The following is a 13,124-nucleotide window of genomic DNA, read 5'->3' on the forward strand; positions in this document are numbered from 1 at the left end:
AAATAAAAATGTACGCATTGTATGTTTTCATCTTTTGTTCTCTTTTGTTTTGTTTTGTTTTGTTTTTATTTCGGCTGCAATCTCATGATGGATTATGATATGTGATGTAGAATTTATGAAAAAATCATATATGTTCGTTCCATTCACTCTTAATTATTAATATCCAAACAACGTCGGAATTCTTATTTCATTTCCTTCGTATGAAACTCTCAAACATGAAAAACATTAAAATATTCTAAAATTATTTTATTTTTTCCATTCCATCCTTTCCTCCCAAACAAGTTGTAACACTCTAAGGAGTAAAAAACACCAACATAGATATAACAACAACCAGAAATTTCCCCCCAAAATATCAAATATTGCAACATGTAACGATCGAACAGTACTACTAAGTGCAAATTTAAACACACCAACAATCTTAAAACTAGTACAATTAAAAGGTCCGACAAACAAAGTGGTAACATATTAATATCATTTCAACTTTAGTACAAGTTCCATTCAGCAGATCGACTACATATATAGCAGTCATCTCTAACTTGATCAAGTGGAGCTGCTCGATTGTTTAAATTGTTTGATCTTTTTAACGATGGGATCGTAGATTTCTTGTTTATTCTTTTTTAGATATTTCTTGATCTCCTTTTCGTTTGTCTGCGGATTCTTAACGTACTCTAACCACTTATTCAAATGGTCAATGGCTATTTCAATCTCTTTCTTAAGTGCAGGCCCAAGATTTTTATCCTTCACAACATTTTTCATCTCTTGGATGTCATAGCTTTCCAAAATTTTCTTAGCCTTGGCTATCACTTTGTATTTATCATCTTCAGGATTGAAAATGTCATCTTCGCCGTTGGTTTTCTCCTTAACAGAAACCTCCAGTACGATAGAAGGCACCTTGATTTCAAGATTCTTATAAGTGACACTGTTCGTAGGCTTGTCATCAGGACCTTCAATGATAAGATAAGATAAGATAAATCTATCACAGGTTAGAATTTTATGAAGATATGTTAAAAATTTAACATTGAACATTTCAACACAGAGATGAGACATGACATTCTTAAAATTCTCAAACTTTTTCAATCATAATTTATTTTTTAAAAATTACTCAAACAAGAAACATTTTTTAATTTTAAATCTCTTAGCATTTTCATCTAATCATTACCTAATCATTATTCAAATACAAAAATCAATACAAATTTTAAAAACTTCAAAATAAAACACAAATTAATATTACTATTTCAAAATTAAAAGAAATATATTTGAACAGTTTTTCAACTTTATAATATTTTTATTTAAATTTTTCTCACTCATTTATCAAAATTCAATAAAACATTTTAATTCTAATAATTTTACTTTTATTTACAAAATTCTGAGATACTTCAAGTGTCCAAACAAACCCTTAGTACTCTTTACCTGATATTCTTAAATTTCTTAAAACTTCTCGTAATTTTCTTTTCGAATACTACTCAAATACAAAATCAAAATATTTTTATTCAATTTTTTTAACTCTCTTTTTTCAAAACTCAACAAAAGCATCTTATTAATTCAAACCATGAGATGCTTCAAGTGTCCAAACGAGCCCTTACTCTCTATCATATAAAACCAAAGCTGATTCTCCCACTAGGGAACCTAGGCAGCCGCTAAGGCCCCTAGCTAGAGGAAAAAAGCCTCCAAATAAAATCTTCCAATCTTTCTTAAGGGGGGAAAAAAGCTACAGTTAGGATAAATTGATTAAGATGTCATTTGGATAGTGAGTTGAGATAAAAGTTAAATAAAATATTGTTAAAATATTATTTTTTATATTATTATTATTTTGAAATTTAAAAAAACTGAATTATTTATTATATTTTGTATGAAAATTTAAAAAAATTAGACCTAAGTCAATGAGAGAATATCAAATTTTTATAGATCGTATGTAATTGATAATATCTTTAATTAATTTTTTATATTTCTCTCTTCTTTCTTGTGAACACTAATCTTTCCTTACTATATATATTCCTATAATTGCGTGGATTTGTTTTATTATTATTATTATTATTGAAATCTCACATGAGTTAATCTTACCAGAAAAGTACTCATGCATGTAAGACATTAGAATTATTATTATTATTATTATTTGTTTTGACCCCACTTTTCTTAAAAACAAAACAAATATGAAGAAAATTAGCATGAGCTTTTTTCTTTGTATGCGTATCTTTTATAATTATGTTTCTAAATAAATAAGTTATTGTTATAATTATTTAGAAACACAAATGGTTTTCGTATGATTCTTTAAAGAGGTAAGAACCCATTATATATAACTGCTTCTCAAAAGCCATTTGCAAAATTAAATTTAATAAAATCCTAATACTTACATAGATCAACAATATTAATGCGATCTCAACATAGAAGATGATGTACTATAACGATAGAAATGATATTTAAAAGTTAAATTTATTTAGAAAGTTGCTTATAACTGGTCGAAAAGAAAGAAAGAGAGAGAAATTACCAGGATTCATGGCGACCTGCAGGTTCTTGGCGTCAACACCTAGTGCTGCATATCACATGAGAGGATGCAACACACGATGGCGTCGTTCTATTCCCTTTATAGAGTTTGTTTCCAGCTTGCTGACGGACCGAGTACAGATCACGACACACGTCATCGGTAGACTACTGTTACAAGTCAATGTTTGAGTGATCAATTGCAACACGTTTATCTGAAATGAAGATTTCATTCATTTTGATATGGAAAATGTGACCATATCCCAAGTCAATGATTTCTTGTCCACGAGCCATCCGACACAACCAATATTTTTTATTGAGAAATGTTAAGTTGTCCTTTGTCATACGGTGTGTTTTTGTCTTGAAAGTTGAATGCCTTTAGGGCTGCATCTTTCAAATCACAATTTTTAAAGACTAATTTTATATATAGAGAAAAAATTTTATATTAAATTATATATTTTTGAATCAAATAATAATAAAATATTATTTTTTTAATTTTTTTAAATTATTATTTTTATATATTTTATAATTAACATAATATGTTCAAAAATACAAATTTCATATATCTAAATATTATCAATTTTATATATTAAAATGACCACTTTTATCAATAAATATTAATATATACTAAAAAGACACTTTATATCATCAACTTAATATAAATTTAATATATTAAAATCATCTTAATATAAATTTCACAAAATTGATTTTAATGAATAGGAGAGAAAAAAATAGTAAAATAATATTTGAAGAGTGAATTGTAGTTCTTCAAACTTGAATAAATACTATTTTTTATTCTTCAAAATTTTGAAGATGCATAATCTAATGTAAACTAATTTAGAGGAATATTATATAAATATGAAGATGTATAAGTCATTTCCAATGCTCGAAAATATTATTAAGAATATAAAAATAAGATGAGGATTTTAAGTTTAAAATATTATTTTTTAATATTATTATTATTTTAAGATTTAAAAAAATTAAATTAAAATTTGAAAAAATTATATTATTTATGATATTTTTTATAAAAAAATTAAAAAAATTATAATAATAAAATAAAATAAAATAAAAATTTTATATCTCCACTTACTTTCAAACCAAATCGTTCCTAATCAAAATCCCTATCTCCGGGCGCAATCTTATCCTCCAGTCGGCCATTGTAGACGTCCAGAATGATCACAAAAGTCTTGTGACAAGCCTATTAAAGTAGAGTAGAAAGATGGAAGATGAGGGGGTGTCTTTTTATTTATATATATATATATATATATATATATATTTCTTTCTCGTGCCCACAAAAGGACGAAGTATGAATTAAAAGAAAACTAATTAAAATTAAATATATCACTCCCCTTTTACATATTATATTGTAAGCACTAGGAAACTTGGTGAGCAAGACTTGAGTGTGTGTGAGTGATAGAGATATGTTTATGAGTTTTGCTATATACAAGCACAGTCGCACATTAATCTGTGTATTAATATTGATTTATTTATACTTAAAATTTAAATTAATACTGTTTTTAATAAAATTTACTTTTTAACCAATCACATCACATTAGTGCACGGATTAGTGTATAATTATGCTTGCAATTATATTTTTTCTTAAAATATAGATCTTACTAAGGAGGACCCCATTTGGCAGCTCATATTTGCCAACTATCAATAAAAATGATTTTTGTTTTTCAATCATATATCACAACCATAAATAAGTCATTTCCCTTTAAAAAAAAAAAAAAACTCAAAAAGTTAAAAAACAATTTTTTATTTATCCATTGTTTGTCAAATGTGATGCTAAATATCATTTCTTTTAATTGGGTTAATTGCAAAATCAATCGTTAGATTTTCACAAATTAAAAATCTAAAATATTTTTAAAATAATTGGAAAATGACAAAAATTGATTGCCTAATTAATCCTTTTTCCATATCTACATCTATTTCACGCAAGTATGTTGCTTTGGATTTAGAGATAAAATAAAATGATTTTAAATAAAAAATAAAAATTAAATAAAATAGACGAATTAATTTATTAATAAGATAGTATGTCTTTAATTTCTATCTCTACCAATTTTCGACATAAATTTACAATAGATCTCAAATCTTAAAACTTCGGATTACTAAGCACATCAATTTCAAAATACTTCAATTAAAATCTTAAATTGATTTTCTCATTCTCAGAAAAATCAAGAGAATAATACTTTTCTGCAAGATAACATATATCATCAATATTAGACTGCGTTTGAATGTTGAGTTGAATTGATATGAAAGTTGAAAGTTGAATAAAATATTGTTAGAATATTATTTTTTAATATTATTATTATTTTGAGATTTGAAAATGTTGAATTGTTTATTATATTTTGTGTAAAATTTAAAAAATTTATAATAATTAAATGAGATAAGTTGAGATGAGTTAGGAGAGGTTGCGGAACCAAATGGGCCCTAATTATTTAAACCCATCCTTGGGATTCAAAGTTGAGCTAAGCGTTAAAAGCTTTGTTGTTCATTCGCCAAACCTATTGTCAAATTCTTGTATTTTAAAAATGGAAAGAGGTTAGAAATACTATTGGTAATGGTTAGATTTTTTTATAATAAAAATATGTATTTTATTTTATATGAGATATGTTTTATTTATTTATTTTTATATAAGATTAAATTTTATAGAATGGCCAAAATAATTTTTAGACGAGGGACCAATACATGATTAATTCATAAGTAGGAGATCAGGTGCCAATGTCATATGGGCAGCCCACAAATAAAGTAATAAAAAATGAAATAACAAAAATTACAATATGCACACTAGAAAGTCTATTCACATTTGGTTAATTGGGATAAGATTTGTACTCTTTATCATTGTGTTGGGATTTTGAAAGTTGAGTGTTTTTAATAAAGCATTAATAGGAACAAAGAGTAACATAAAAATTTTGAATTTGAGATAAAAATTTAAAAAATTATTTTTTAATATTATTATTTTAAAATTTGAAAAAGTTAAATTAAAATTTTAAAAAAATTAAATTATTTATTATATATTATATAAAATTTTAAAAAGATTATTTATAATAATAAAATAAGATAAGATGAGAATTTTATATCTCAACATATTTCTAAACCAAGTTGTTCCCAGGTCAATCCCTATCTCCGGGCGCAATCATGTCCTCCTACCCCGGGCGCAATCATGTCCTCCTTCCGGCCATTTTGGACGTCTAGAACTACCGCAAAACTATTAAAGTAGTCTGTAGAGTAGAAAGGTGGAAGACGCGAAATATATATATATATATATATTTTCCCTTGCTCATGAGGGGACGAAGTATGAATTAAAAGAAAACTAAGTAAAATTATATATATCAATCCCCTTTTACATATTACTAGTAATAGAGCAATGTCCAATGGACATTTGCCTAGTTTAGATTTTTTACAAAAATTTTATAATTTTTTACAAAAGCAAAATGATTAATAAATTATTTAACCTCATGTTTAAATACCCAATTTCATGTTTTCACAATAGAAACAAGACAAGATCCTAACTAACCGCTTGAACTATAAAATGTAAAGAAAAAAATCAATTCCATTAATATAAGAAAAAAAATAATTAGATGACTACCAATAAATTAACCCTTATTCCATTGAGGTAATATTCATTTATAGATGAATAAATTTATATGTTGAAGAAGAATATCCAAAATAATGTGACATTTATTATATAGAAATATATATATTAGCCTAACATGGTCAATATTAACATAAAATATGAAATCAAGTTTGATTTACCATGAATACAATCAAACCCATATTTATCTACGTATGATCAATTTGTAAAAGTCATGTATTATCATCAAGAATATAGAAATGTCAATATTTAAAATAGTTTTGTTAAATTTGTAGGATTTATTTATGATTCAAAATTATTATATATTTTTTAATTTAGATATGATATATTTTTTAATTTATGAAATTTATAATCTAAACTATAATCTAACATGTCAGAAATTGTTCTCATAAAACTTTTATAAACAATTAGTATTAATTTAAAAGAAAAAATACTATAAATCATTTGTGATAAAATTTTTAGATGGACTAATTTTTAAGATGGTTTGATTTTAAATATAAAGCCTAAGGTCAAAAAATGAAAACCAACCCGTGTGGAAGCCAAGAGGTCTCGATTCTTCGTTCATGGTTATTGTTTGTTTTCTTTTTGTTGGTTCTATTCCGTTTATGTTGGTTTCCTCGATATGATTTCTTCGTAGTCCCTATTTCTCGCTTCCCATTGTGTATTTGTCAGTTCTTCTCGGATGGTGGAGTGCGGTGGAGTCGTATGTGACGTAAGGAGCTTTTGATGCTGATTAATGACAAAACAATAGTTAATGGAAAATAATAATAATAATAATAATTACTGTAACAATTAGATAACCACTTATTATAATAGAATAGATATGATTGACTATATAATATTGCTGACAAATTAAAGACTGTTAATTTAAAAATAACAAAATGATAAATATTATTTATAAAATGATTTAAATTAATGTGATGCATGAAATTATAAATATAATTTTCTCAATCGTAAAATAAACTTAACATACGATATAAAATTATCAACTCATAAATTCCTTTCCCTAATAAATTTAACAATTCTCACAAAAGCAAAGCCATGGATGTGTGTATATATATATCTATATGATATTGGTGCTTCTACTCAGTTTTATAATTTTGTCTCCTCAAATTTACCAATAGTACAATTGAATTTTTTTCCCTTTTTCTGTTAATTATTTTTTAAATGGTTTTAAATATTAAAAAAATATCACTTCACTAATAATCATTTTTTAATCATCAAAAAAAAATTAAAATACCCAATCATTAATTTGAGAGACACAATCATAAGGCAAAGTATCATTTTCCTGGAACTTACAGTCTTCTTGGGTCTTCTTCTATGCAAGCTTTACAGTTACGTAAAGGAAACATTGATACTCCAAGAAAGCCCTATTGACAATAAAGAAAGGACAGAGAATATGTCCAAATTAATTGAATTTCCTTTTCATTTTATTCATTTTCCTTTTAATTATTACAACTTTGATACTACATTAATTATTAATATATAGCGGTAAGTTTCAAATAATCCTATGACAATATTTTTTTATCTTTCTAATTAAATATTACAACAGATAGTGGTAATAGTTTGTAACAATACTTTTTTAACATTTTAAATTATTATTATAATTTCACATGCAATTTATATACCTAAATAAACTATGTGATAGTAGGTAAGTCTATAAATACATGATAATATATTTTTTTCTCACAATCCCCACAGCCCTTCTCATTCCCGCCCCTTTTCTTTTTCTCTTCTCTCTCACCCATTTTCTTTTTCCCCAGGGCCCCATCCCTTTTTGTTTTCCCACACCCCTTTTCTCCCCTCCCCAACAGATAGTGGTGGTTGTTTGTAATAATAATATTTTAAATTATTATTATAATTTCACGTGTAATTCATATACCTAAATAAACTATGTGATAGTAGGTAAGTTTACAAACACATGATAATGTATTTTTTTCTCACAATCCCCACAGCCCTTCTCGTCCCCGCCCCTTTTCTTTTTCTCTTTTCTCTCACGCATTTTCTTTTTCCCCAGGCCCCATCCCTTTTTGTTTTCCCACACCCCTTTTCTCCCCCTACAGCAGATAGTGGTGGTAGTTTGAAACAATACTCTTTTAATATTTTAAATTATTATTATAATTTCCTGTGTAATTCATATACCTAAATAAATTATGTGATAAAACATGATAATGTAAGTCTATAAACACATAATAATATATATTTTTCTCATAGACCCCACAGCCTTTCCCATCCCTGCCCCTTTTATTTTTCTCTTTTCCCCCACCCTTTTCTTTTTCCCCAGGGCCCCATCACTTTTTATTTTTCCACACCCTTTCTCTCCCTGCATTCTTCCCACCTTCCTATATGCCACCCCCCCCCCCCCCCCCAAAAAAAATTCAAATTCTCTCGAAACTTCTATCCCCTTATCTCTCTCAATCCTCTGTATATGTCTACCCATTCAGAGGTTATTTGAGTTTTACATATTAAAATATATTTGAAAATAAATATCAAAATCATATTTTTACTTTCTCCTAAATGTAATTTTAAACTTATTTAAAATTAAAAAGTATTTTAATACACAACACTCAAACAATATAATTTTATCATTAAAAAGCTTTTAAATTTATTTAAACACTTATTAAGATTCCTAACTCAACCTCAAACAATCCCTTGAAACATTTAGTTTAGTTCAATTAACTGATACGATAAATTAGAATATTTGGCTAAGCTTTGCATCAACCGAGTATTATCATTTTATTTCAATCATTCTACACCATAATTGGCTCATTATATTTTATACGATTTTAGATTTATACGGTATCTGTCACATTATAGGGTTTTTTTTTTTTTAAATAAAAAGTATATTCATTTAGGGGGCATGATATTTAATATAGGCTTTTTTTAGTGGGAAGGTAAGATGGTTTGGATTTACTTACACATATCATGGGTGTCAGAGATATGAAAGAATTATATAAAAATAAATTTATAAAATGATATTATTTTATGTGATGTATTATATTTATTTTATGATAAAATAAATTTATAATTTAACATATGATATTAAATTACGTTATTTATTAATTTATTTTTATGAAATTCCTTTAAAATTAAATTATTTTTCTATTTTTATTTCAAACTCTTATTCGTCAACAAAAGCCGTTTCACATGACAACGACGTCATGACCCGTTTGATTATACACAGCCTAACGATTGTCCTTTCCCAACCCAGCCCGATTTTATTAAAGAAAAAACTTCAGAACTACATCGTTCCAGACTAACCCTAAAACCCAATTTTCTATTCTTTTTCTTACCTCTGTTTCTTCATCCCATCCCGTCTCCTACATCCATCGCCCCCAACTCTCTACAAAACACCCCCACGCGTCTTCCTCTCTTACTCTTCCCTCTCACCCCTCTCTCTTTCAGTCGCCCTCTCTCCACATCGTTAAGCCTCTCCGACCACCGCACTCCCTACCTCGGCCTCTTTCTCTCTCTCGTTGCCGCCCGCCTCACTCTCTCTCCCTGAAATTCTCAGCCGCCGCTCACCATTGGGCTATTGCCAACAACGCCGCCCACACTGCCGCTCGCTACTTAACCCTCTTTAGACTTGCCCACGCCAAAGCCACTACACACCTCACGCCACTCCAGCCCATCCTCCACTGTCCCCTCAGTCGTCTGTTGCAACGCCCCGCCACAGGTAAATCTCTGTTTGTGCATGCTCTCTCTCTTTCCATCACTCTCTCTCCCTCTCTTGGTCTCTCGTGCCGTTTCCTCCCTCTGTCGCTTGCTCTCTCATCTCTACAGGTCTGCTAAGAGGCTCAGTAAAAACGTACACAAAGCAGGGGTAAAATTGAAAAAAAAAAAGTTAAACAAAAATATTGTAGAAGCCGCATTCGCGTTGATATATATAGTAGATATATTTGGTCCTGCTGCCCGCTCGCCATTTCATCCCTATTTTGTAAGCACTATGAAATTTCGTGAGCAAGACTTGAGAGAGAGAGAGAGATCCGTTTATATATATTACATAAAAATCTCAAATAAACAAATATTTTATAAAATAATAAGTCTTACTAATGAAAAATAATTTTATTATGCCTTTTTAAAATGAGATTATTTTTTTATAAAGACTTGTATAGCATTTATTTATTTTAAATTTGTATAAATCATTTCTCTATTTATTTATAAGCTAACTTTTGTAGACCAAGTATACCTCTCTCTTTAGGATATATATCTTACTAAGGAGGACCCTATTTTGCAGCTCATATTTGTCAACTATCAATAAAAATGATTTTTCTTTTTCAATCTTATATCACAACCATAAAAAAGTCATTTCCCTTTAAAAAAAATCAAAAAATTAAAAAATAAATTTTTATTTATCCATTGTTTGTCAAATGTGATGCTAACTACCATTTCTTTTAATTGGGTTAATTGCAAAATAAATCGGTAGATTTTCACAAATTAAAAATCTAAGAATCTTTTTAAAATAATCGAAAAATGACAAAATGTGATTGGGCAATTAATCCTTTTTCTATATCTCCATCAATATCACATCCGTATGCTAGTTTGGATTTAGATATGAGATGAGAAGATTTTAGAAGAAAATTAAAGAAAATATTATTATAATATTATTATTGTTTTATAATTTAAAAAAATTGAATTGAGATTTTAAAATATTGAATTGTTTATTATATTTTATATAAAAATTTAAAAAAGTTATAATGATAAAATGAAATTAAAAAAAAAATACTTTCTAAATCCAAATGGGATAAAGATAAGAAGTGAAAGAAATCAAGTGATCCTCTCAACACCACCTAAAACTTCTCATGCCAACCCTAGAGATAAAGTACATCACTCTTCCTCCTCTCCCCTACTCATAACTGTTTAACTTTAATAATACTGGCCCAAAAACAATTTTCAAAGACTTTGTATCCACAAGAGGTTATTAGAATTTTGTACCACCTTACGCATATTGCTTTAATAATTCATCAAGGTCCCATACTATATCATGACCAGCAATACAGAATTAAAATCACTAAATTTATTATTAACTAATCAAAGCACAAAATGTTATAAACCTCAAATGAATATAAATGTTTATGGCATATTGAGCTTGTTTATGCAAGTATACATTTTCTATCAAATGTCTAAATGAATTGGATTGAATCTTTAGCAACTAAGAATCGGCAAGGAACATTGAATAGCTCAATACTTTAACTACTAATTTCCTTTTTCTTTTTGGATTCTCAATTCACAAATACCTGAACTCTTTATGAGCACTAGTGTTCTCGAATATCATGCGAGCAACACTAAACCTAGTTACAAAATAAGGAGCTAAAAAGTGATGAAAGAAATTCATTAAAACAAGCTCCATTAAGTACACAAGAGGATGCCCAAAGAAATAAAGAATGGAAGAAGAAACTTTTTAGCAAATCTAGAGAATGCTCCTTATATTCACAACTTCGACCATTCCTTTAAATCCATAAACACCAAATGATAAATAGAGGAATCATCCTCCATAAATTGGCAATATGTGAATTGGCCTTACATCTTTGCCAACATGCTAACAAATTGACCACCCTATTGGGCATTACCCAAGCAATGCTCGTTCTATTAAAGAACTCCAACCATAATATCATTGCCACCTTACAATGAAGTAAAAGATGATCCACCGACTCTCCATTCTTCTTTCACATATAACACCAATCCATTACGAAGAGACAACTCATTTATCAAATTATTCAAGGTCAAAAATTTTAGAAAAGATGTTGCCCAGCTAAAGAAAGTAATCTTAGGCAGCACCTTACTTTTCTAGTTACACTTCCAAGGAAATAAAGTATGTTTTTGACTTGACAAAACCTTGTATAATGGCTATAAAGTAAACTTCCTACTCCTTGTCTTCATCCAAGCATCATGTCTACCACATTATTACCAAAATTCAAGGAATACAATAAACTGTAAAAGTATAAATAACTCCAATTTCTCAATCATGAGTAGCTCTACTGAAATAAGCATTCCAATGTGGGGAACTACTAGAACAATCCAGCAACTCAACACCAAAGCCTCTTGATTAACAACCAACCAAACGAGAGAGGGAAACATGGTCTTAAGGGCTAAATCATCACACCAAAATTCATGCCAAAAACTGACCCTAGATCCATCACCAACTGCGAAACTAATAAAACAAGCAAAAGCCTCCCATCTATTTCTAATATTCTTCCACAAACCAACACCATGCACACTTCTCACTTCATTAGAACACCAACTTCCTTGCAAAATCCCATACTTCATGATCACAATAACAATCTTCCATAAGGACTTCCCTTCCAGATGGTACCTCTATAACCATTTTGCAAGAAGTGTCTTGTTAAAAATCAAGCAAACAAATCATACATAAATCTAAATAGTTAACAAAAACTAATTAATAGTATAAATCCACAATACCAAACCAATTATATTATAATATGACATCACCTAATATCAATTTTTTTTTTTTTTTGGGAAAGAAATTTTTTTTTTCTCGCTCATCGATACATTGACTTCCTATCATTATCATTATAATAAACTTATATCTTTTATCATATTTTAAATCTTATTTTATATTTATATTTTTTTTCAAAATATACTAAAGCTTTTATAATTTTTGGGGGCGTTGCTCTTTGAGGGGCCTCAGACAACTGCGTTTACGTCATATTTGGATATTGAATTATGTTAAAATGAGTTCAGTTATTTATGAATAATAATTAGTTGAAATAGTAGAGTGAATTTTATAATCTACTTAATATAAGTTTAAATGTGTTTTAATATTATGATAAGTTTATATATATTTATGAAAAGTTAAAAAATATTGTGAATCTCCCGTATAAAAAAATATATTGAATTAAAAAAAATTGTAGATCTCATAAAAGATTTGAGTTGAGATAAATTTAGTGCTCAAGAGTTGGTTTAAATGTCAATTTCAGCTTAAAATTAGTTGAATCCAACTTGCAAACGGAGCCGGCACTAATAGGAGTCGATCTTTCTTCGTCTATCTCTTATAGTAATATTTTTAGGGTATGATTCGGCAAATGAT

At 28.1% G+C, this 13,124-nt stretch overlaps 1 protein-coding gene across 1 annotated transcript; it reads right to left on the reverse strand.

Annotated features, from left to right (window-relative positions):
• Window positions 1–231: 231 nt before the first annotated feature.
• Window positions 232–2,600, reverse strand: LOC122313883. Its single transcript, XM_043129179.1, has 2 exons — window positions 2,486–2,600; window positions 232–944 (listed from the first exon to the last, which is right to left on the reverse strand). The coding sequence occupies exons 1-2, from the start codon at window positions 2,493–2,495 to the stop codon at window positions 541–543; spliced, it is 414 nt and encodes a 137-aa protein (XP_042985113.1). The 5' UTR covers window positions 2,496–2,600; the 3' UTR covers window positions 232–540.
• Between the last annotated feature and the right edge of the window lie 10,524 nt (window positions 2,601–13,124).

Source organism: Carya illinoinensis, chromosome 6, assembly GCF_018687715.1.
Source record: "Carya illinoinensis cultivar Pawnee chromosome 6, C.illinoinensisPawnee_v1, whole genome shotgun sequence".
Classification (NCBI taxonomy): Eukaryota; Viridiplantae; Streptophyta; class Magnoliopsida; order Fagales; family Juglandaceae; genus Carya; species Carya illinoinensis.